This window comes from Herpailurus yagouaroundi, unplaced genomic scaffold (assembly GCF_014898765.1).
Source record: "Herpailurus yagouaroundi ecotype Mexico unplaced genomic scaffold, PumYag 139, whole genome shotgun sequence".
Lineage (NCBI taxonomy): Eukaryota > Metazoa > Chordata > Mammalia > Carnivora > Felidae > Herpailurus > Herpailurus yagouaroundi.
In genome coordinates, this window is record NW_024412394.1 from 3,732,944 (window position 1) to 3,757,864 (window position 24,921).

The 24,921-nt window shown below is 45.1% G+C and overlaps 1 protein-coding gene across 1 annotated transcript; it reads right to left on the minus strand.

The window, feature by feature from the left end:
• Positions 1-3,377: 3,377 nt before the first annotated feature.
• PPIL1 (peptidylprolyl isomerase like 1) lies at positions 3,378-23,466 on the minus strand. The gene is made up of 4 exons (XM_040473355.1): positions 23,148-23,466; positions 19,475-19,629; positions 4,452-4,520; positions 3,378-3,850 (listed from the first exon to the last, which is right to left on the minus strand). Exons 1-4 carry the CDS (start codon positions 23,201-23,203, stop codon positions 3,630-3,632), a joined length of 501 nt encoding a protein of 166 aa, XP_040329289.1. The 5' UTR covers positions 23,204-23,466; the 3' UTR covers positions 3,378-3,629.
• Positions 23,467-24,921: the final 1,455 nt, after the last annotated feature.

Consider the following 24,921-nt stretch of genomic DNA (forward strand, 5'->3'; position numbering starts at 1 on the left):
TTCTCAGAATGACCTAGATTCAGAAATTTGGGGCTAACAGGGGGCTACTTCTAATCTTCGCTTGATGAAGAAGGAAACCAACTTCCGGAGGTAAAGGGCTTCACCAAAGGTTACACAAAAGCTTCATATATCTCTGTCCACAAACTTTGCCCCCAACTGGCTACACCTGTGGTTTCAGATGCAGTTAGGGATCATGAATTACCCATTTGGAAGAACAAAGGAGGACCCAATTTCTAAAATCAGACCAAGCCAACCTTCAAGTGAGACCCTAACATGTTCTCTTCCCCTGCACTTTGCTTCTCTCTTATCTGCAAAAGAATGTTGCTGGAAAATCCCTATCCTGGTATTTACCTAGAGTAAGTAACCTACTCCTATAGGCAACAAGGCTCTGAGGCCACAAAGCACTTTGTAGGCAGTAAACTCCACCACTCAAACAAACGTGCTTTTCAATGTTTCCTCCGCCACACGTTGCAAGAATGTGGTGCCAGAAGGGGCCACAGTGACGTCTCGGATTGGCTCGAGGATCTGGGGGTAGGAATCATTTCCCTTATGCGGGGAAAGCTATTTTGACATATTCTGGAGACACAATCCAAAAATAAATCAAGCTGAGGACTTCCAGAGGGCTTAGTGGAAAGGTTTTGCTGCCATACCAGCTAAAATCTGGGTTTGGAGATGCGGTGAAGCTATTTCAGCGAATGGATCTTAATCTTTTCCTGACAGAGAACAATTCTAAATTTGATTCATTTAGCAATAACTTCAAAGAATTGCATAAGGTGCTGAGGGGGCTCCCAGCGGGGAATAAGACAAAACCTTTTCTCTGAGGCTAGCCCAGTGGGAGGGAGAAGCTGTACAAGATAACACAAGGATGAAGAGGTAGGAGAGGGGTGTGGTGGCTTTGAGGGCCACTGGTAATAACTGTAGCTGTTTTCTAAATGCTGGTGCTTTTTCAGATGACCTGTTCTAGCTCATTTAAATCTTCACAACCCTATGAGGCCAGGGCTATTATCCTCATTTTATGGTGGAGGAAACTAAGGCACAGAGAACTTAGGGAACTTGTCCTTCGCACCACTGCAAAATGGCAAAGCTGGGATCTGAACAGCAGTCTGGTTTCAGAGCCCTTTTTCTTCAATGTCGTATTTGCTGATGACCTCTCCCCTGCATTTTCTGTGATGTCTACAACCTATACCATATCTTACCCATGCTGGTGCCCACACGGGGACTCAGTGCCACACACCATGGTCTGATGTCCGGTGTAGTAAAGTGGGAATAAAAGGCAGAAGGGCACTGTTTCTAAAAGCTTAATCTCAGCAGCCAAAGCCAGAAGCAGTTAAAGCTCATCCTGTGCTTTGAATCTCTTCACTCTTCCAAGGCCACCACTGGTCGGGGAGGCAGGTCAGGTTATGGTGCGGACTGTCCCATGGCTTAGGAAAATCTCCCCCGCCCCCACTGTCAGGTTGGACAAAGGTGACCTCTGGGATGTCACTACTCCAAGTGTGATGTCTGGACCAGCAGTCACCATCTCCTGGGAGCTGGATAGAAATACAGACTCTCTGGACAGATGCTGAATCCCGACTTGCTTTCTAGCAGGCTCCCGGTTATTCCTGTGTATGGTAAAGCATGCCAAGCGCACTGTACTCAGGCCCTTCTTTCCTTCTCTGAGCAGTGATGGTACATTTCCACCACTCCCACGACTTGGGTGAAAACGGGCATTCTTAGGATTATAATTCGGGGAGGTAAGTGGATGGATGTCTTATTCTTTGCTCTTAGAGGTGTGTCCAATGATGTCTGCCCAGTTCAGGCCAAAAGAAGTTTCTACTTCCCCAGAGTCTAGAACAGTACTTTGCCCAACATCATCTCTGAAAAGTTAATAAAGTCATTTACATAGTTTGTTGTTGGGTTTTGCTTTTTTGTTGTCGAGAGGAAAGAAAGAGAAGCATGGAGAAAGAGGCTGAAGGTGGGGAAGGCTTGAGGAATACAACTTTTTGGTCATTCCCTAAAGTAACCCATCATTTCCAAAATTTATGGAATGACAAGGAAGAAGATTAAAGCTACAATCCCCTCTTCAATCAAGGAGCTGCCAATTTAAGGAAGCCATACTACATACCACCTCTGGGTCCGTAACAACATAAAGGTGGGTTTCCCACAAGTTCAAGGGATGCTTTAGGTCTCTCAGCACATCCACCTGGCTAATCTACACAATTCCCCCTCACTCAGAAATGCCAGTGGATATCACTTAAATTCTTTCTTAGATACTGCCGTTTTAAAGTCCGCCCTGCTCTTGAACAGAAGTCCACTGGAGGCCCACAAACCTAAAATGTGAAATCTTGAAGATGAGCCCTACAATCCTACTTGAGATGGTTCACAGGTTAAAATGGCTGTTAAAACTTCATACAGTCTTTAAAATCAGAGCCCAGAAGCAATTTCAACCATCAGTGGCACTTTATTTTGGAAGTTTCTATGTATTACATAGATGGCAACTTCCTTTCTATTACCACCCCCCATTAAAAAAAACCAGAAAGACTGAAAAAAACATATAAAATCCCTTATCCAGTTTCTCTAGTCCTAGGTTAAAAAAAACTTAAGTGGTGCCTCTCCTTCATGACAATACTGCTTTTTAAGGAGAATTCATAGTCTACCCTTATGCTCACTACAGAGTTCTACTCCTTCCTGGGGAGAAAATGGTCAGTGTTTCGGTTTGCTTTTAATAAATTCCTTTCTCGATTATTACACATTATCATTCCCCACTTGACACCTTCTTAGAAACTTGATTGTTGGATGCATTTTTCATTTGGCAAAAATCCAACGTGGCTTTGCGTGGGATGTCTAAGTGTCAGAAACAGCAGTGTTGATGTTCTGGTTTTGAGAGGGAAAATATATATAGAGATGCATACATTCCCTGGAAGAACAAATGTAGGAGACTGAAATAGGGTGTGCATGGAGTTAAGAAGGCTGATAGACACTACTTGGTTTTGAATTCTGTGGCTGTCAGCCACCGAAGACTGCGGTGTAGGCCAGAATATAAATCTCTGCAGGAAGAAGTTTGGTTAGGCACCACGAAATGACAGAGCCGGCTGCATTTTGTTCCAAGTGTATCAGAACAGACACAACCAAGGAGGGGCTCATTTGCAATAGGCAGTTCCCCGTGAATGACTACTTATGAGCATTTCCGTGAATGCTCTGTCAACAGAGGCACCGGGGGAAGAGAAAAGAAGCATCCTATTAAAATATACTTCCGGGGCGCCTGGGTGGCTCAGTGGTTGAGCGTCCAAATCTCGATTTTGGCTCAGGTCACAATCCCAGGTTCATTGTATCGAGCCCTACGTTGGGCTCTGCGCTGAGTGTGGACCTTGCCTGGGATTCTCTGTCTTTCCCTCTGCCCCTCTCCCGCACTTGTGAGCGTGCTCTCTCTCTCTCTCTCTCTCTCTAAAATAAAATTTAGAAAAATTATTTAAATAAAAGAAAATAAAAATATACTTCCATCTCTAACTCACCCAAGACCCTAGGTCTCCTTAGCTCTGTGATTTGCAAGGCCAAAATGAAGTTTAAGTGTGTGTCATTCTAGGTCATCTGGAAGCTGGTTCACCGAGGCCATCTCAGAGGACCTGAGTGTGCCCAAGAAAGCAGCAAGCCTACCCAGAAGGGTATGCCTTAATGATCTTCACATCATCCACAGGGCGGTCCTGGGAGTTAGTTTCCACCATTCCTACTCGATTCACCATTCCTATACCCTGGCACACACGGCCGAAAATGGTGTGTTTGCCATCAAGCCACTGGGTAGGGGCTAGGGTCACAAAAAATTGGCTGCCGTTGGTGTCTGGCCCTGCATTGGCCATTGCGAGAATTCCGGCCCCTGGTGGGAAAAAGGAAGAAAGAGTATGAATAACCCCCAAAGCTCCAGCCTGGAGCGTGTTACACCATCCCAGACTTTGTTCTGGCCTCTGTCCTCAACCACGTGACCCAAACAATCTTGCCCTCAGGGCAGGCTCTCCGCCTTTGCACCAAAGGCCATCACTGCACTACCCCAACAACCTCATCTTCCCGGTGTTCACCTACTCCCCAGCTTCTCTATCCATGATGACCCCCACCAACTGCTGGGCCATGTTCCTGATTCCCCTCCAAATGCCAGCAAGGTCTCCTCCTTCTCTGAGGAAAGCAGACTTTAGTTATAGTGCAGAACTACAGACACATAGTATATAAATATAACTCCCAGTTTATGACAGCAACATTCAACAATTAGAGGCTAGAACACTCAGGCCAGCACTCTGAATTGCTCAGGACCCTGAGAGAGGCGTCATCTTCTCTAATCCACCACGGCTCTTTGTGGCGCCGTAGCTGGGCAGCGGCATGGCACCACGCCACGGTGTCAGGCATGCGCCCTGGATCATAGCCAAGGGCAAGCTTTTAAAGTCCTCTCCCTCCTCCTACCCAGTCCGGCCAGACTCTTTACTTACCTGTGAATTTCAAGTCTGGATGAAGTTCATCTTCAAACTGCTTGCCATAGATAGATGCACCACCTCGACCTGCCAGATTAGAAGACAAGAAGCCAGTCAGCTAGTCCCACGCTCTACCTCACGGCAAGAATTATGGTTCAGGGTCAAAAGATTCTTCAGAGTATACAAAAGGAAAGAGCAGTGAGCACACCTGGCCCCTGCTACGTATATTGCAACTACGTAGCCCAGCAGCAGGATCAAGCACAGACATAGCACATTCGGATCGCTGGTTTCATTCAGGTAAGAGGTTTCTTTTCAAAATAACACCAAGAGTGTTTTTTCCTGGTTATTAAAGTAATACGTGTTCACTGTCAAATATGCAGAAAGCATAGAACATTATCAATAGGACATTAAAGTCCCCTATAATCTAACTACCTACAGTTTAACTACCATTTATAATTTGATGGATTAAGAGATTTCTTAATTTTTAACTTTTTTATGAGTATTTTAGACAGGAGCGCCCCAAGCCTGAACCCCGGTGCCCATCACAGACATTGCTGATCAACCAACATTCCTCCCTGCTGAGCTTCGACGGGCCTCTGTGGCCTACCAACTCAGAATTGTAGGCAGCCATGTTTAATGGACCGGAGATGGCACAAGACTTAAAGAGCTACGCGCCGTCCTGAACCTAGATGAAGGAAAGTAACATTCATTTAAGTCAAAGATATCCAGCTTAAGGAAAACAGAGTGGAAAGTGGCAACGTGGCAGAAAGGAATATCACAGCAGGCAGAGTCCGTGGAGAGGAGAGGTCGTGCATCACTAAGGAGATTATGAAGAGACGTGAGATTAGGAACGCTTTGCTAGCAACATCGCCACCTTCCGCCATTTATATTATGTCCACGAGAGTGTGGCGCTGGCACCCAGGTTCTGTTCTTAGAGCAAAATGATACAATAAATATGGTGTTCCCAAAGGAAAAAAAAATGTCCAAATAGGAGGCAACTCGCCTAATCAACTATTTAGCAAAAAAATATGACTTGCTGAATTACTCTGGTTTCTCCAAGTTGACCAACGAAGACAGAACAGCCTGGAACAAAGTGAACAGTGGGTTCATCAGCTTACTCTGCTTGCCTGGCAGCCAGAAAACAGCCCAGACACAGGGAGCTCACCTCCTCTTACAGCCTGCTATGAAAGTAGGATGTTGGGGCGCCTGGGTGACTCAGTCGGTTAAGCGTCCGACTTCAGCTCAGGTCACGATCTCAAACTCCGTGAGTTTGAGCCCCGCGTCGGGCTCTGGGCTGATGGCTCAGAGCCTGGAGCCTGCTTCCAGTTCTGTGTCTCCTTCTCTCTCTGCCCCTCCCCCGTTCATGCTCTGTCTCTCTTTGTCTCAAAAATAAATAAACGTTAAAAAAAAAAAAAAAAGAAGAAAGTAGGATGTTAACGCACCATGTTCCTCCCAGGCCCCAGGGGCCAGCTAAGGTGTTTCCATGGTGAAAATCCCTTGCAGTATTTAGAATGTTCCACCACAGAGAGCCTGTCATAGCCCCCGGTGCTGGAAGAAAACACTTCTCACGCAAAGAAGAATGGGGGTGAATCCTAACAGACTCAGGGAAACCTCCCACCCGGCCCAGGCTACCTATGCTTCTGGAAAAGTACCCAAATACCAAACTTTATAAAAATTTGTTCCAAAAATTCCAACCTGTCAGTTTACTTCTCAAGAGCAATCATGTAACCAATATATTATCTCAGACTACAGAGTCAAGGTTCCTACCTGAGGCTGGGGGCAGAGGGGGTGGTTAGTGCTAGGGCTGACTATGAAAGAGAGGGCCATGGGCGCAAACTGTGGTCAAGCCCTAAATCCAGGGCTTGAGTGAGCAAACGGAGGGCGAAGTTCAGTAGCGGGCTGTTCGTCGCAGGCTGGGCCTTGGAAGTGGGATCCCTGCAAGCCGGGGGCTTCCAGGATGAAACCTCAGGGCCCCTGCCCTCTAGGAACCGAAAGCCATCACATAAATGGCACCAAGAACAAGAGGGTTAAGGGACGGGCCAGTCAAGAGTCACAGATGAAGCCCGGGGGTTAAGTCATTAGAAGGAGAGGAGAGGAAAGAGCACGGGGGCCCCTCTGTACTCACCAGGCATAGTCTGACCAGTTGCAACTAGTGTGGGGCTCTACAGCACCATTTACACACAATATGTTATCTTTTCATAATCTAATTCAACCCAGTAGGGTTTGCAACAAAATGTCAGAAAGACAAAGAATTCCAATCAAAACATTCCTTTGGGCATGTGAATTGGGGAGAGACGGTAGGGGGACAGCCATGATTAAAGAGTTTTCCAGTGCAGAGCAGGGTACCCAGATGCCAACAATCACTTATAAAGCTGACAATTTGGAAGCTTTGCAGTCAAAACTTTGCTCTGTGCCGAGTCTAGTACAGATACAATGGCGACAGGCACTGATCTGTTTTGTAAACTCTGTATTCTGGACGTTCTTTTACTCTTCTGTCCCTTCTCTTCAACATTTATTCAAGGTATTTAATATCTCAGATGTACAAAAGAGACAAGGAATAATGAGACAAACAACTGCACCCTCGCTCAGGAAGAGTGTGGTCAATCCAGTCAAAGACACCATGCACACACTCCCCGCCCTCCGCACCCACCTCCCCGCCAGCTAACAACTACTTCAAAGAATCACGTTTTCCTCTCAGGTAGCCATTATGCTGGTCAGGAGTCTGTCCCTTCCGTGCTTTTTCCTTTTTACTACCTAAGTATGCACCCTAAAAAAATGCATTGCTGCTGTGCATATTTTTCGGTTTACATAAATGGTATTATACTCTATGTATTCTTCTGCAATTAGCTTTTCTTTGTTCGCCATATTTATCCATTTTGTTCCATGCGGCTCTCTGTAGTATTCGTTCCAACCGTGCGATTGTAACAACAACCTTACCTTTCCTCATGTCGATGGGTGTCTGGGATCCTTCTCCTGTTTCTGCTGTTGTAAACCATGCTGCAGTAATCATTCTTACGCCTCTCTCAGACAAGTGCGGGAGCTCTTAGGGACAACACCTCATGGGCAGGCAGGGTCACGGTTTGAGTATTTCCCCATTACCAGATTTCTTCCAACAGCTTGCCAGAAGTGGCCCCAATGTGCCCTCCCACCCACAGTGCTCACTCTTACTGCTCTAGGCGCTTTAGCCAGACTTCCTAACATTCCTCAGTCTGAGAGGTGTCTGATCTCTTGGGCTTTAATCTGCATTTCCTTGAAGGTGTGCATAACGCCACGTTTACTGGCTATTTAGCTTTCCTCCTCTGTGAACAGCCACTTATCTACTAAGTGGTTTGACATTCATATATATAAAAATATGTATATAATTCATATATATATATATAATTTGTATATTACTAGGATTAATATTTTGGATACTAATCCTTGGTCAATTAATGCTTTTGCAAATACTTTCTTCCGGTGGATGAAATTTTATCACTCTTTTAATGGGGTCTTCTGCTGCACAGAATTTTTTGCAGTTGAAATCCCTCAATCTTCTTCTTTATGATCTTCTGCTTTAAAAAAATATTTCCTTCTCCCCAAGACCCCTCCGATGTCTCTTCTTGCTCACTGCCTGGCAGAAAACTCCCACGATGAACTGGAGCGGCATCTAAGACACGGTGGTTTCAAAGATGACCATACTTGGTGCTACTTACCCCATCGCTCCCATGCCACAGCCCCTTTTGGGACCAGTCCCAAAGCAGTACAGGTGAGCCAGGGACCCATGAAGAGGCCTACGTGAAAGCTCTGCCCGGGGCACCTGACACCAGGAGGCGACTGACCAAACCCATCAAAACCTCTTTTCTGGCAAGAGAGCATCTAACAGCAGGTTAGCTGTTCTCTGAGCATTTCTAACTCTTTCTCTAACCCCTTCTCCATGGCCTACTTCAACCTCAGGAACAAGAGAGGCAGGTACTGACCAGTGCCTTTTGCAGCTAGTGGTAGTCAGATGATCTGGTTCGGACTTACTGATACAAACAGAAGCCTGCTGAGTAGAGTTTCTGGGAAAGCTAGAACTTTCCTGATAAAAAGGGAAAAACATGCTCCTTTGTCTTTCACCCATAGCTCTTTCCCCATCTCCCTTTTTTGAAAGCAGAGGTGATGTCAGGAGCAGCAGCAGCCATATTGCAGCCATAAGACAAGTCTGAGATCCAAGGCCAACACACTAACAATGATGGAATGGAAAGATATAGTAAGCTTGGGTCCCTGACAACTCTGTTGGGCAGCTGAACCAAGGCCTGCAACTGCTTACCTTCAGACATTTTCTTATGCGAGAAAAACAAAAGCTCTCTTTGTTTAAGCCGGTGCAGTTGAGTTTTCTGTTATGTGCAGCCAAAAGCATTCCAAATTGATATAATCGCTGTTAGTAACAGAGTCTTTGGAAGAGGGAACTAACAGGTGGAGCTGCTGCTGTTGGATTACCAGGGCAAATGCCAGATACCAGATCTAACGTGGGAAAGAATGCTACATCTCTCCAAGAAGCTTTGAGGGTCTTAGGAGTCCTGTCTTTCTCACTTGCCTCTGGGGCCAGAGAGATCCAGATTTCCATTCCAACTCCACCACCAACTGGCCATGTAGCCTTAAGGAAGATATTTACCCTCTCAAAGCCTCAGTTTCCTTGTCTGAAAAATGGAATAGTAGAAGTACTTCTGTCGTACTTCTGTCTCGTAAGACTGTTACAGGAACTAAGTAAGATCGTGCACAGAAACCACGCAGTGTAAAGCATGGAGCAAACACTGTATTATCAGCGATGATGAGCTATCTTTTTTTTTTTTAATGTTTTTATTTATTTTGAGACACACAGAGAGAGAGCACGAGCAGGGGAGGGGCAGAGAGAGAGGGAGACATAGAATCAGAAGCAGGCTGCAGGCTCTGAGCTGTCAGCACAGAGCCTGATGCGGGACTCGAACTCACAGACTGTGAGATTGTGACCTGAGCCAAAGCTGGATGCTTAACTGACTGAGCCACCCAGGCGCCCCTGAGCTATCTTTAACGGAGATAACCTGGGCATTTTCCTGTGAGAGGCAACTGTAGGTAGTGATTAATACTTCACCTTAGGAGTCAGCCTGCATGGGTTTTTGCAGTTCCTCAATCGGCAAACCTCCACCACTCCCTCACTGCTCCTTGCTCTGAGTGTAACTCTGCTTATTTCAATGACAAAAAAGGCAGAGAACTTTCACGTGCTCTCACCACCAAATCCACTCCCCTTCCCACATCTCCACCCGTTTCCCTTCCTTCTTCCCTCATTAATAAACCGTTCTTGTGACTATCCCACCACCATGTACCTAATCGAGCCCATTCACCGTTATGGAACTTTGCAACTACAATTCCTCCCTCTGCTGTACCATTTTTTTCTTTCTAGTAGACCAGGCCTATCAGCAAAAAAAAAAAAAAAAAAAAAAAAAAAGAATGAAAATAAAGAAAAAATGAAAAAAAAAAAAGGTCTTAAAAATTAAACACAACACTCCAAGTATCCCTATTCCTCTGCGCCCCTTCACAGAAAAACTCCCCAAAAAAGCTGGCAACACTTCGTGTCTTGGCTTCCTCTCCTGCCTCTAAATGCGCTCCAATCAGACTTTTGCCCTGACCGCTCCATTACAATGGCTCTTGCCAAGGTCATCAGTGACCATCACGTCATTAAATCCAAAGGCCAATCCTCAGGCCTCACCTTGCCTGCTCCGTGAGCAGCATCTGACAGTTGATGTCACCCTTCTAAAAATCCCACCTTACTGGTGGTGGCTCCTCCCCTTCCTCTACTGGCTCCTTCTCCTCTGCCCCTTGTCCTTTTATATGTTAGACCTGCACTGATGTGTGAAGACCTCCCCTTCCAACCACTGCTCTCTTGCCCCTTTAACTTTCACAGGCGTTACTCCAATCAAGCTCTTGAATGTCTAACTCTGTCTTAGCATCTGCTTCCCAGAGGATCAGAACCGACAGAACCACTATCACCCTAGGCCAAATACAAAAAACTCTAGCTTTGATAAACGTCACAAGCTTCCAATTGGTCTCCTTGCTTCTAGCCTTGTCTCCTCTTTTCCAAGCCAGCTGGTTCTCCACATGGAAGTCAGGGGGACCCTTTTAAAACAAGCTTCATCATGGCAGTCCTCTGCTCCAAATCCTCTGGTGACATTTCATCACGCTGAGGACAAAATCCAAAGTCTTCACCACTATGAGACTCCATGACCTGGTGTCCTGCTACCTTCCAAAGTCATCTTCTGTCACTCTTCCCCCCACTCACCTGCCCTAGCCACTTGGTCTGTGCTATTTCTTGCCAAGCATCCTCTGGTCTAAGGCCTCTGATCGCTATTCTCTCTGTGGTGTCCCTGCCCCTGACAGTCTCAGGCTCACTACTTCACTTCATTCAGAGCTCTGCTCAAATGCACCTTACCAATGAGGTCTTCCCTAATCCCGCTATCCAAAATAACACCTCCGTGACTCCTGTGGTTGTCAACTGAGGGTGAATTTGCCCGTTAGGGACATCAGACAATGTGTAGAGACATTTTTGGTTGTCACACTGAAGGGTCTACTAGCTTCTAGCAGGGAGAGGTCAGAGATGCAGCTGAAGAGCCTACAATGCACAGACAGTCCTCTAAGCAAAGAATTATCCAGCCCCAAATGTCAACAGTGCCAAGGCTGAGAATTCCTGCTCTACCCCCTTACTACAGCATTTTCTGCACATCATTTGTCATGATAGTGATAGCGTATTATGTACTTAGTTGTTCACTGTCTCTCCCACTAGAATGAGAACTTCACCAGGGCTTCCTTAATTTACTATTGTATCCCCAGCTCGTAGAACATGCCTGGAATATGGCAGGAGGTCCAAAAGATGTTTGTTAAGTAAGTTAACAATCAAAATAAAGAATAACATTTTTTAAAGCTCCTATTTTGGGTCAAGACTGTACTCACCATTTTACAAACATCGGCTCATTTACGACTCACAACAACTCCATGAGGTGAACACAACCACACTCTGCATGTATAGATAAGACGACTCAACGAGCTTACACAACTTGTCTACATTTAGTAAGTTCAAGTGAAGCCAAGATTCAACCCCAAGCCCACCAGGCTCTACGACCCTGTTCACCCCACACTCCATGACCTTGCCATCTACCATGGCTGAATTAAATTTCCTCACTTATTTTTCTTATCCCAGACTCAAGAGTCCCAAAATAGTTCCAGAATAATATTAGATCAAATCTGAACTCCTGTCTGGGAGTCTCCATGAACCGGTCTGATCTTATCCACCATGCTATCTCTAACTACTCTGTGCACTCTGTCCCTAACAGCTCCTTAAGTGTCCCCTAAACATGTAGTTCAAGGACCTCAGAGATCACATTGTATGTATCTGTCCTGGACATGGAGAGGTGGCCGGTCCAGCATGTGAGACACAACATCTGGGTGCTGCGCTCTCCTTCACACTCACTTGTGCCTCTACTCTACTCATTCTTCTTCCTAAATCTAGAATGCCTTTCCCTGTCCTCCTAAGAGTTAAAAGTCTACATTTCCTTCAAGGCCCACCTCACAATATGCCTCCATCCATGCTAATTCCACTCCACTGTACTTTTTCTCTTATTATGAATTATTCCAACCTATGTCATATATATAACCCAGAGTGTACCACCATAAATTTGCATATTATATTACCTTATAGTTGTTTCTTTTCTTTTCTTTTCTTTTCTTTTTTAAGATTGAGAGAGAGAATGAGAGCAGATGGAAGGGCAGAGGGAGAGAGAGAATCCTAAGCAGGTTCCATGCTCAACGCAGAGCCCAACACAAGGCTTTATCCCACGACCCTGGAATCACGACCTGAGCCAAAATCAAAAGTCAGACACTTAACCGACGGAGCCGCCCGGGCACGCCTCTATTGTTGTTTGTTGTAAGAACCATCTTGTCTTCCTGGCAGAGGAGGGAGAGCTGTTAAGTAAAAGAAAATGCCTCGGCTTCTACTGCCTAAGTCTCTTCACAGGACTTGGAACAGCACAGGATACCCAGCAGACTCTGAGCAGATATTCACCCAATGAATACAATTAACGATGAGCTGGCCGTTCCACAGTTAAATTTCAGGTGTTCCTGGGGCTACCAAGAGGAGACGAGGAGTCAGAGGAGGGCGATGTGCAGCGTAATCAGCATGCAATTAATCACCGCGATCACGCCAGCTGGTGAGCACGGCGAGGCTAACTGCAGAGCGTGAAGAGCGAGAGGAAGAGCCTGACAGCATGCCACGTCTTACAGGGAGGAGAGGAAGGGAAGAAGTTAGTAGAAGCAGATAAAAAAGACAGCTAAGGAAAAAGCCGGCATAGTTATTACAACAAGAGAAATTTTAAAGAGGAAAAATAGTTTAAAATGATGCAAGTGGGGTGCCGGGGTGGCTCGCTGGGTTAAACGTCCGACTCTTGAGTTCAGCTCAGGCCATGATCTCACCAATCGTGGGTTCGAGCCCCGCATCGGACTCTGCACTGACGACGCAGAGCTTGCTTGGGATTCTCTCTCTCCCTCTCTCCCTGCCCCTCCCCAACTTATGCTCTCTCTCTCAAAATAAATGAATAAAACTTAATAAATGAATAAACGCAGCAGGAATTCAAAGGTATCTGAATTGAGAAAACACCTGGCAAAGGTGCTTAAGAAAGACTGTGGAAAGAATAGTTAGTTCCAGAGTAGCCAGACCAAGGGACAGGGAGGGACAGAAATAGTACATCGACTTGCTGAAGAGCCCAGGATGCGTCATGCTGTTCACCTGAGATATTTAGCAAAAAACATGTCGCCTAATCAGCTAGCAGTTCATATTAGTGACCCAGGAGGGCCTAACCTTGTTTGCCTTCTACCACAGACCTACCGGCTCTATCATTCATTACACTTGAGGCTGGATGCAATTACTTGGAAATCTTTTGAGTGATTCCATTTCATTAAAATTGCATCATGGAAATGTGACATTATGAAGGATTGCAAAGCAATTACAGAAATATAGGGAAGCTCTGACATGAACAACTCACATCTGAGTCACTTCCAATTCTTGTACATTTATCATGGACTCTCTCAGTTCACTGGCGTTATGAATTAAAATTTTATCTCGTAACGAGAGAGAGGAAGAAGACAGGAAAGTACATCAAAGTGCCGACAGGACACTTTCAGATAAAGAAAGAGGGGTGAGGCAGGCTTAGACTCCCTCCATACCTGATGAAACAGACAAAAAAATTCCACTTTTTTCCAAGCCCCACATTCACCAGCATCAACCAAAGGAAAAGGAAAGAAACTTAGTACAAAAATGCTGAGAAGAGTAAGCCAAGGAAAGAGAGATTCTTCTGCCTGCACTCCCTAAAAGTAGTAAGCAGGAAAGAGAGTGTGGAACCCAGAGAATTCTTACAAATAGCCTCCAATTTTGAGAAGCCAACAGAAGAAGTGGGTGAGCAACCCTGAAAAAACTGAAGAGAAGTCCCTGAAGACAGAAGCCTGTGCATACCACAGGGGCTCAGCAGCGGCATGGCAGGCCACCAGCCACGGCCACCTTGGGGGAGCGGGGGGGCACTGGGCCATGCTGGGGTTCAGGACAAGCTACCCCAAAATACGGCACTTGGGCACACTGAATATTTCAAATTGAAGGAATCTGAGAAACGTCAGGTACAAGAAGGACACTGTGACATTCCCTTGGAGTAGGTCCTAAGACCCTCATGTGAAAGGTGCCCTCACTATACCTGGGGAAAAGAACATCCCATTTCTAAGACAGAAGGACCCCAAGAGGAAGCTGAACGAACAAGCCTTGATGTTTACTACATTCAGTTCAGACCCCTTTCGTCCTAGCATGTTTTCTCACAAGTTTCCACTCTAGCACAGAACACTCAAACAATGAAACCACCCTAGCACAACACTGTCAAACCTAGCACAAAAACACTCAAGTATAACCATTTCTTCAGGTCATTTTTTTTTTTTTTTTTTTTTTTTTTAGAGAAAGTGAGAGCAAGCACAAGCAGGGAAGAGGGGCAAAGGGAGGGAGGGAGGTGGAGAAGGAGGGAGAGAATCTTTTTTTTTTTTACATTTATTTATTTTTGAGAGACAGACAGAGAGCATGAACAGGGGAAAGGCAGAGAGAGAGGGAGACACAGGATCTGAAGCAGGCTCCAGGAGCTGAGCTGTCAGCACAGAGCCCGACGCGGGGCTCGAACCCATGAACTGTGAGATCACGACCTGAGCCGAAGTCGGAAGCTTAACTGACTGAGCCACTCAGGCTCCCCGGGAGAGAGAGAATCTTAAGCAGGCTCCGTGTTCAGCATGGAACCCAATGTAGGGCTCAATCCCATGACCCTGAGGTCATGACCTGAGCCGAAATAATCTAGCCAAACACTCAACCAACTGAGCCCATGGGTCTTCAATTCTTTATCAAGGCTCCGGTGTCATCAAAACTTAGAACAAACAAATCTGTATGCTTTTCTATCAATCTCTCCTGTTATGGAGACCCAGCTATGAATGAAAAAGGGTAGGAGGATCCTTCTCCTCCACTACAGCTGTTCTCAGGGGACTACCCAGAGTCCAGGGTTGGGGGAGAGGTCTCCAGGGAGAGGGCTTTACTAGAGGCTGGGGAAACAGAACAGAGGCTGGCCCTCACATAAGGTGCTCACTCAGCATTAGCTCTCCCACTACCTCATCAGGCCAGAATAGGATGGAGAGAAAGCAACCTACCATCTGGAATGGGAAGGACAATGACAAAGAGGATCCACTTGTACTGTATCTGAACAAATAAAAGGTACAAACAGCATCAGTGCCGACATACATTAAGCATAGATAAGATGAAAAGAAGTGGCACAGAAACTATGCAAACGTATTACAACAAATGGAAGGAGAGAAAGAAAGGAAGGGTTGTAAGAGAAAAAACACCTCGTGGGGCGCCTGGGTGGCTCAGTCGGTTGGGCGTCAAACTTTGGCTCAGGTCATGATCTCACAGTTTGTGAGTTCGAGCCCTGTGTCGGGCTCTATACTGACAGCTCGAAGCCTGGAGTCTGCTTCAGATTCTGTGTCTCCCTCTCTCTGCCTCTCCCCCATTCACACGCTCTCTCTCTCAAAAATTAAATAAACACTTAAAAAAAAATTTAAAAAAAAAGAGAGAAAAAACACCTCAGGAACTCAGTCTGGGAGAAAACATAGTCCAAGAAGGGCTTCTCTGCAACTGTCTCAAGCTACAGATGCTTCAAAAGAAATAAGAATCCAATAAAACAAAAGCTCAAAGACAAGATAATAAATCAACAAAATAAGTGAAATGACTGCAGAGCTATGGAAACAGATTGAGAGCCCAATAACACCAATACAGTGCTAATAAATCAATCAGAGCAGTAAAGGACAGAACAGACATGACCACAAGTTGAATAAGGCACAGAGTAAAGGTCTAAGATTATCTCAGTGGATGCAGGACAAAACAGAAAGACATCATCTCACACACTCAGAAGAAATCTAATAGGGGCGCCTGGGTGGCTCAATCGGTTAAGGATCTGACTCTTGATTTCGGCTCAGGTCATAATCTCACAGTCATGGGATTGAGACTCACTTCTGGCTCCGCGCTAAGTGTGGAGCCTGCTTGAGATTCTCTCTCTCACTCTCTCTGCCCCTCCCCTGCATGCATGCTCCCATGTGCTCACGCTCTCTCTCTCTCAAAATAAATAGGGGACCCTGGGTGGCCTATTCGGTTGAGCATCTGACTTCAGCTCAGGTCCTGATCTCACAGTTTGTGAGTTTGAGCCCCACACTGGGCTCACTGCTGTCAGCGCAGAGGCTACTTTGGATCTTCTGTCCCCCTCCCTATCTCCCCCTCTCAAAAATGAATAAACATTAAAAAAAAAAAAAAAAGATTCTTAATAACTAAATAAACATATAAAAATTTAAAAATAAAAGTAATGTAGGGGCGCCTGGGTGGCACAGTCGGTTAAGCGTCCGACTTCAGCCAGGTCACGATCTCGCGGTCCATGAGTTCGAGCCCCGCGTCGGGCTCTGGGCTGATGGCTCGGAGCCTGGAGCCTGTTTCTGATTCTGTGTCTCCCTCTCTCTCTGCCCCTCCCCCGTTCATGCTCTGTCTCTCTCTGTCCCAAAAAAAATAAATAAACGTTGAAAAAAAAAAAAAAGTAATGTAACATATGTGAAAAGCAAAGGTCATAAAACAAAGAATAACTAGTTTCCCAAACTAGGAAATCAGAGCAAGTGACAGAGAAAATATTCACAAATACAAATCAAAACACTTCTTCAGAGCTGAAGGAGTAAATCTGGCCTCCATATTCTCCAAAGCCATGTTTACAACCAGAAGTCAACAGAACAGACCTGTCTAAAAAAATCTGAGGGAATGAGTGTGGCCCAAGAACAGAATACCCAGTCTTTTTCAAATTCTAACATGATGGGAGTTTTAAAAAATGTAACACCCTCCAGCGCCTGCAATACAAACCACTCAGCAGGAAATTCTGCCCTCCAGCCCTTGTGAACAGAAAAGTCTAGTGGTAAACACTGAACCCTCTGAAATGTAGAACCCATACTGTAGCTGAGGGAATGAGGCACAGAATGGAAAATGTGCCCTGATGAAAAATAAAACTAATGACAAAAATTGAGACCAAGGGAGGGAGGAGTGTAGGTGTGAGGTAACAGAAGAGATATAGATGTGTATATATCTCTGTCCCCAGTTCCAGGCACAGAGCTCCTAAAACTCCTGTAATTTCCTACATGATAAGAATACTAGGGGCAGCTCTTGTTCTAACATTTGGTCTTTGACCTGTCCTTGAAATTGGGCTTTTAAAACCCTTTGAAATTCCTAAGTGATAAGAGCATTAGGAGCATCTTTTGTTCTAATGAGGCAGGTGGACTCCTGGATGGCGACTGGTCCCCAGAAGGACCAAGCCATGACTAGAAGCATGGAATTTTCAGCCTCCCGCCCCCCTACCCCTGCTTCTTCAGAGAAGGGAGAGGGGCTGAAGTGGAGATAATGATTGGTCATGTCTACATGAAGAAGCCTCCATAAAATCCCAATACTATAGGGTTCAGAGAGATTCCAGGTGGGCAAACACATCCCTGGATCGTGACTTACCCTAATTCCACAGGAACAGAAGCTCCTGCCCTGGGGACCCTCCCAGACCTCACCCTGTCCATCTCTTCATCTGGCTGTTCATCTGTATCCTTCATCATGTCCTTTAATAAACCGGTAAACGTCTCCATGAGTTCTGTGAGCTGCTCTGGCAAATTAAGGGACCCCAAGGAGGGGGTTATTGGAACCTAGGCTTGTGACTAAAGGGGGGCCAGGGGAAGAGGGGCAATCTTGTGGGGACTGGGCCTTAACTTGTGGGATCTGATGCTATCTCTGGGTAGATAATGCTGGAACTGAGTTAATCTACGACACTCACTTGGTGTCATAGAATTGCTTGGGGGGGGGGCGGTGATAAACCTAAATACATTTGTGTCAGAAGTGAAGTGATCTGTGTTAGGAGTAAGGGAGACATGCAGGAGAAAAACAAAGGAGGAAAGAACTAGGTTTTTCCCATCACAGAATGCAGGCAAAACTGAGTTTTTTTCTACACAACAGGAATGGGTAAAAATTTAAGTACTGACTGCCTCACCTTTCATAACAGGAAATCAATTTTTGTTAAGTATACACAAAATTAAGTGTTTTTTTGTTTTAAAAACAATAACATGCATGACATAGTCTATTGTCTTGAAATCATCTCTATTTAGCTAGTGATCTATCCATTCATCCATCCTTTTAACTAGGTATCTGAAAAGAAAGATTTCTAGAATAATGTCCACCAACAGTTAACATCAATTGTTTCTGAGAAGTGGATATTGTGAGAATAATTAATAGTGGCTACAAATCTTTAGGAAGGGGGCACCTGGCTGGTTCTGTCAGTTAAGCATCTGACTCTTGGTTTCAGTTCAAGTCTTGATCTCATGGTTCGTGAGTTCAAGCCCCACATCAGGCTCTGCATTAACAGTGGGGAGCCTGCTTGGGATTCTCTCTCCATCTCTCTCTGCCTCTCCTGTGCTCTCTCAAAATAAATAAATAAACTTAAAAAAAGAAAAAAGAAATCTTTAAGAAGTATATGTATAAATGATCTTCGTGTTCTTTTTTCTAGTTTCCTATATCTTCTGTATTTTTAAATGTGTCCGTATACATTAAAAACATTGAATACCTCTGGTTATAAAGGATAAATAGAGAACAACTGAAAATGACAAAGAAGAACAAGATTAAGAAAAGACTGGCACAAAGATTATCAAACTTATTTACAGGCAAAAAAAGCGGGAGCAGAAATTAGCAGAGAGAAAATGCAGACTGAGAAGCAAGGGGCCTTGAAACTCACGTTAGCACGCACCAATTTCACTAATAAATCCCATCTAAATGACAGTAACTCCCAAATTCATACCTCCATCCCAGATCTCTCCATGAACTCCATACTCCTATCCCTTCACTTATTCAACATCTCTAAATGAAGACCTGACAACTATTTCAAATGTAATGTCTAAAACCAAAACCAAATTCTTGATTTTTCCCTCCACACTTGCTCCTCTCTCAGCCTGCCCTATTTCACTGAATTCAACTAATGTTGGCTTGGGGCACCTGGGTGGCTCAGTCAGTTGAGTGTCCGACTCTTGATTTCAGCAAAGGTCATGATCCCTGAGGGTCACAGGATCCCCAGGGTCGTGGGATCGAGTCCCACATTGGGCTCCACACTGAGCATGGAGCCTACTTAAGAATCTCTCTCGGTCACCTGGGTGGCTCAGTTGAGCATCCACCTTTAGCTCAGGTCATGATCGCAGTTTGTGAGTTCAAGCCCCGTGTCAGGCTCTGTGCTGACAGTTAGGGGCCTGGAGTCTGCTTTGGATTATGTATCTCTCTGTCTCTGAGCCTCCCCTGCTCACACTCTGTCTCTTTCTCTCTCTCGAAAATAAATAAACATTTAAAAAAAAAAAAAGATTCTCTCTCTCCCCCTGCCCCTCTCCCCTGCTTGCTCTAAAATTAAAAAAACAAACAACTAACGTCGGCTTAACTATACCTGTCCCCGTTGGGTCACCTCCCTGGATCATGAAGTCTTTGATGATTCTGTGGAATTTGGTGCCATTGTAGTAACCTCGACGTGCCAACTCTGCAAAATTCTTACAGGTCTTTGGAGCATGCTTCCAGTACAACTCCAGCACAATGATTCCCATGCTGCGGGGGGGGGGGGGGGGGGGAGGACAGTAGACTTCTAGTCAAGAACAAGGTCACAGCAAACAGGAATATTATGGGACTGATCCAGGACTCTTTATTTTCAAACTTATGTAAGTCATGAAATTGTAATAAACATCAGATCTCATGCTCAGCAAAGGAAAACACCACAATGTAAATACTATAAACACAGGTATCTCCTTTGAGTAAAACACATAGGAACTTCTGGTACTTCTTGTTAACAAAATAACTGTGGACAACTAAAAATTCAAACTAGCCGGGGGCGCCTGGGTGGCGCAGTCGGTTAAGCGTCCGACTTCAGCCAGGTCACGATCTTGCGGTCCGGGAGTTCGAGCCCCGCGTCAGGCTCTGGGCTGATGGCTCAGAGCCTGGAGCCTGTTTCTGATTCTGTGTCTCCCTCTCTCTCTGCCCCTCCCCCATTCATGCTCTGTCTCTCTCTGTCCCAAAAATAAATAAACGTTGAAAAAAAAAATTAAAAAAATAAAATAAAATAAAAATTCAAACTAGCCGTATATATTTAAAAAAAAAAAAAAATCACTGATCATGGGAAACCAGTATAACCAACCCTCAATTTGGAAAAAAATTTCACTTAATACTTAATTTGTCATTTTTTAAAAAGAAAGTATTATTATATCAGGAATTTGTATTTATTTAAACATGCATAAGTTTCTGGGTAGGGGTAGAAACTTGACAAATGGGAAACAGGATGGTTTTTAAGGAGTATTTTTTTTTAAACTTTTGTATTTTTGAACCATGTAAATATATTACCTATTCGTAAAAATTTTAATGGGAAAAAAAGGTACAGTTTGTGTGTATTTAAGAGAGGGTGCAACAAATGCAAAACCTGATTACTTCACATCTCTATACCTATCAAATGGGATGAGCCCTTCCCCTCTACCTCCCCCCACCCCCCAAGTACTGCTCAGGAAAAAAGTAAAAGACTTAGGTGTCTTCCCCTCTCCTCTACTCCATCACTCACCTAGATCTTAAGCTCCAAGAACGTGAAAATTGAGGCAACTATGTATAGTCTGGATAGCCAGTGCCAAGCACAGCATAAACACTCTATAAATATATATATGTGGTATATGCTAGAACATAGCTCTCTAAAAAAAGCCTTTCTACCAGCAATTCATCCCCTACTAACAATTCAGCAGGGATCGACACCTACTCTGTGCAAGGCATGGTTCTAGGCGGTTTTTTCCCTCATGGAGCTTATATTCTGGTGCATATTTTTTTTTTTTAATTTTTTTTTTCAACGTTCACTCATTTTTGGGACAGAGAGAGACAGAGCATGAACAGGGGAGGGGCAGAGAGAGGGAGACATAGAATCGGAAACAGGCTCCAGGCTCCGAGCCATCAGCCCAGAGCCTGACGCGGGGCTCGAACTCACGGAGTGCGAGATCGTGACCTGGCTGAAGCCGGACGCTTAACCGACTGCGCCACACAGGCGCCCCAATCTGGTGCATATTTTTTAAATACAGGGAATAACTTTTTGGAATGGCAATCAGGAAATACCTATACAGTTATGAAATCAACATACCTTTTGACAGCAATTTCAACTTGTAAGTATTCTATAACAAAACTCACAAATGTGCTGCTAAAGGACATGGTATGTGGAGGGATATTCACGCCAGTATTTGTCATAACAAAAAACAAGAGGCAACTTAAGTGTCCTTCAAAGAAGTGACTAAAATACAAAATATCCATACTATGGGCAGCTGTATTAGCAAGTGAAACAGAAGCAAATTACAGAAAAAAACATATATACAACATATATACAGTATGATCACATGATTTTGTTTTTAAGAAACAACATAAAAGAGACGGCCATCTGGCTTAGTCGGTTAAGCCTCTGACTCCTGATCTTGGCTCAGGTCATGATCTCACAGTCTGTGAGTTCAAGCCCCACATCAGGCTCTGCGCTGACAGCACAGAGCCTGCTTGGGATTCTGTCTCTCCCTCTCTCTGTCCCTCCCTCACTTGCTGTCTCCTTCTTTCAAAATAAGAAAACAACAACAAAAAGATAAAAGAAACAACACAAAAGAGATGTTTAGATGTTCGCAGAGAAAGATGTGGAAGGTCATCCAACAAACTATTTACTGTTTTTACAGGAAGAGGTGGCTTTCACTTACTCTATATACTTTTGCACTGCTTGGATTTAAATGTTGATTTATTTTGCAACTTAAAAAAACGTGAACAGGTGAATTCAGAAATTGCTTTCAAGTTGGGGCCTGAAGTAGGATTGTGGGGAAGATGACCAGGGAGCAAAAGCAGCATCTGAGAACCGTGCTCCAGGGGAAAACAGCGCGAGCAAGAGCAGAAAATAGAAAAACAGTAACTGGTCCTTGGCTACTGATGTGGGAATGGCAGAAGGTGCAGCCAGAGAGGGAAGGCAAAGGCCAGATGAAAAAAATAATAATCTTGAATGTCAGGCTACCATGCTTTAATTTTACACTGTTGTAGAAGTAAGAAGTTACTTAGGTTATTTGTACTACTTTCTTAAGATCACTTTGGACTTTTTCCAAAGAGGCAGTGGAATGAATGGAGCTTAAGAACCTAGCATGTGAGGCAGCCAGACCAGGCTCCAAATGAGGTTTCCCTACTTACTTGCTGTATGAGTCTGGTCAAATCATTTCATCTGTAAATTCTGGCATTTCTCCTGCTAAAACTGGAGAGAAGGTGGAATAATACCCATGTGGGTATTAAGTGGATTAAACTATATGAGATGCTATATGTCAGGGGCATGGCACTCGCTAGTTAGTGCTCAGTTATAGCACTCTTTGATACTGGGGGAAATGTGTCTCTTCCTGTGCCTTTCTAATAGTTTAATGCAACTAAACTGCTTACAACATTAGTAGTTACTGTAACAGCTGTATAAACAAGCCCCACCTAGATGACCGCAACTCTGAAATTCAAAAGCGGTGTGTGTCTTAGGCACCTCTTTTTTTTTTTTTTTAATGTTTATTTATTTTTGAGAGAGAGTGCACACACGCACAAGTGGGGAGGGGCAGAGAGAGAGAGGGGGAGACACAGATTCTCAAGTAGGTTACAGGCTCTGCGCTGTCAGCACAGAGCCTGATGCGGGGCTCGAACGCAAGAACTGTGAGATCATGACCTGAGCCGAAGTCCGACACTCAACCGACTGAGCCATCCAGGCGCCCCATAGGCACCTCTAACCTGATTCCAGATGCAACGTCGCTGGCTTGCAACCTCAACACACGCTAGTTGAATGAATGAATGAATGAATGAATGAACCACCGGGTGGGAGGAGGGCAACCAGGCCGCTGTCGCTGAGGTCTCAGGGAGAGCCAGTGTGGAGCTCGGACGCGGAAGGTGGCGGTCCCCACTCAGCGCTCAAGCTGCCCTCACGGCCGCCGCTCTACGCTTCTCCACGTGGAGGCCAGCCTCCCGGGGGAGCGTACCTGGAACCCAGCCCCGCGGCAAAGCCGGGGCTCCGCGTCGCCACCGCCAGCCCAGCCCCGAGGCCCGACCCCTCTCACCTGGTCTCCAAGTACACATTGGGCGGCTGCCAGGAGTCTGGGGGGATCGCCGCCATAGCGCAGCGCGCGCAATCCAGCAGCAATTGCTACTTCCGGTGTCGATGCCTGGGGACCCGCCGCTGCTGCGCACACTTCCGGTCCTCGCCGTTCAACCCTTGCTATGGCAAGATTTGGGGAGTTGAGACAAGGAAGAAGGACCCCACTTCCAAGGCGGAGAAGCTGGTATGTGAAGCGAAAAACAGAACGGCTGCAGAGACGGAGAAAAGCGCAACCTCCATTGTAGGGGGTGGTCTCCAAGTGAAGAGTGCGACACTCTCCTGTAGCTCTGATTGGTTCGTTTAGGCGGGGAAGGCGGGAAGAACCAGACAATCTGCACTCCGATTGGAGTTATGTCCTAATTTTCCATTGGAAGAAGTTCTAGTTCCACAAAGGGGCTGGGACTTGAAAGAGAGAAGTAGAATGGAAGGGAATAGAAATGAGAGGTGCCGGTATCTGACCTTTGTAAGGCCCTGTACAATTTACATAGCACTTACATTTTATTATCTACTCCACAGAGCAATCCTCTAAAGTAGATATTATTGTTCCCATTTTTCAGATGTGAAAACCGAGACCCAGCAGTTAAATGACTTGTTCATTTGTCTCTAGCCATACAGCAAACCTGAGCCCTAAGACTCCAAAAAGTAAAGCAAAGAGTCTGGGACAGAGAGAGGAAAAGGGTCAGGAAGAAAATGAGAAAGAAGTAAAGGGAGAGAGACATGAGAATGAAGATCAAAGAGATGAGGGCTAACGCAAGGCTTAGAGTGACTGGCTGGGATATACGGGATAGAAGGTTGTTAGGGAGGCTTGTTCAGGGTCAAAGAGAAGCAAAGTAGAGGCCCTGCAAGGTTTGGAGGGAGGAGGAGAAAGAAATGGGGTAAGTAAATGTTGTAGATGCTTTGCACACTGGTTAATAATGATGGCTACAGGGCGCCTGGGTGACTCAGTTAAACGTCAGGCTTCAACTCAGGTCATGATGTCGTGGTTCACAAGTTCCAGCCCCAAGTCGAGCTCTGTGCTGACTGACAGCTCAGAGCCTGGAGCCTGCTTCGGATTCTGTGTCTCCCTCTCTCTCGCTCCTCCCCCGCTTGTGCTCTGTCTCTCAAAAGTAAATAAATGTTAATAAAGTTTTAAAAAATTAAAAAAAAAATAACGATGGCTAAATGAGTTCTTACTTTGTGTCAGGCATCGAGCTAAGAACTATGGTGTACTTTCACATTGTTAAAATCAAACACAAATGGAGACCAGACTTGAAAATTTCCTGAGCAGGCAAACCAGTTTAGTCATATAGGCAAACCTTAATTTAGCTTGTTCTGTAAAATAAGCGAAACTTAACTTGGGCCACTTCTTGTTAATGCCTCTGAAAATCAAAAACAAAACTTAAACTGTTCTCAAAATTGATATGAAGTAACTACTCTTTTTAAAACTTTGTAAAATATTTAAAAAATATTTTACACTGTCAGCACAGAGCCTGATGTGGGGCTCAAACCCATGAACTGTGAGATCATGAAATCAAGAGTTGGACGCTTAACCGACGGAGTCACCCAGGTGCCCCACTATTTTTTCTTTTATTTTGAGAGAGAAAGGGAGAGTGCACAAGGGGAGAAGGGGAAGAGAGAATCCCAATCAGGCTCTGCACTATCAGTGCTGAGCCGGATGTGGGGCTCGATCTCACAAGCTGAAATCAAGAGTCACTTAACCAACTGAGCCACCCAGGCGCCCCATGAAGTAACTACTT

Bases quoted from the DNA above. Each gene is read 5' to 3' on its own strand.
- PPIL1 (XM_040473355.1), bottom strand. From the start codon at position 23,203: ATGGCGGCGATCCCCCCAGACTCCTGGCAGCCGCCCAATGTGTACTTG. The intron at 19,630-23,147 runs GTGAGAGGGGTC...CCCCCCCCGCAG, and splicing joins AATGTGTACTTGGAGACCAG to CATGGGAATCATTGTGCTGG. The intron at 4,521-19,474 runs GTATAGTTAAGC...CTAATCTGGCAG, and splicing joins AGGTGACCCAACGGGGACAG to GTCGAGGTGGTGCATCTATC.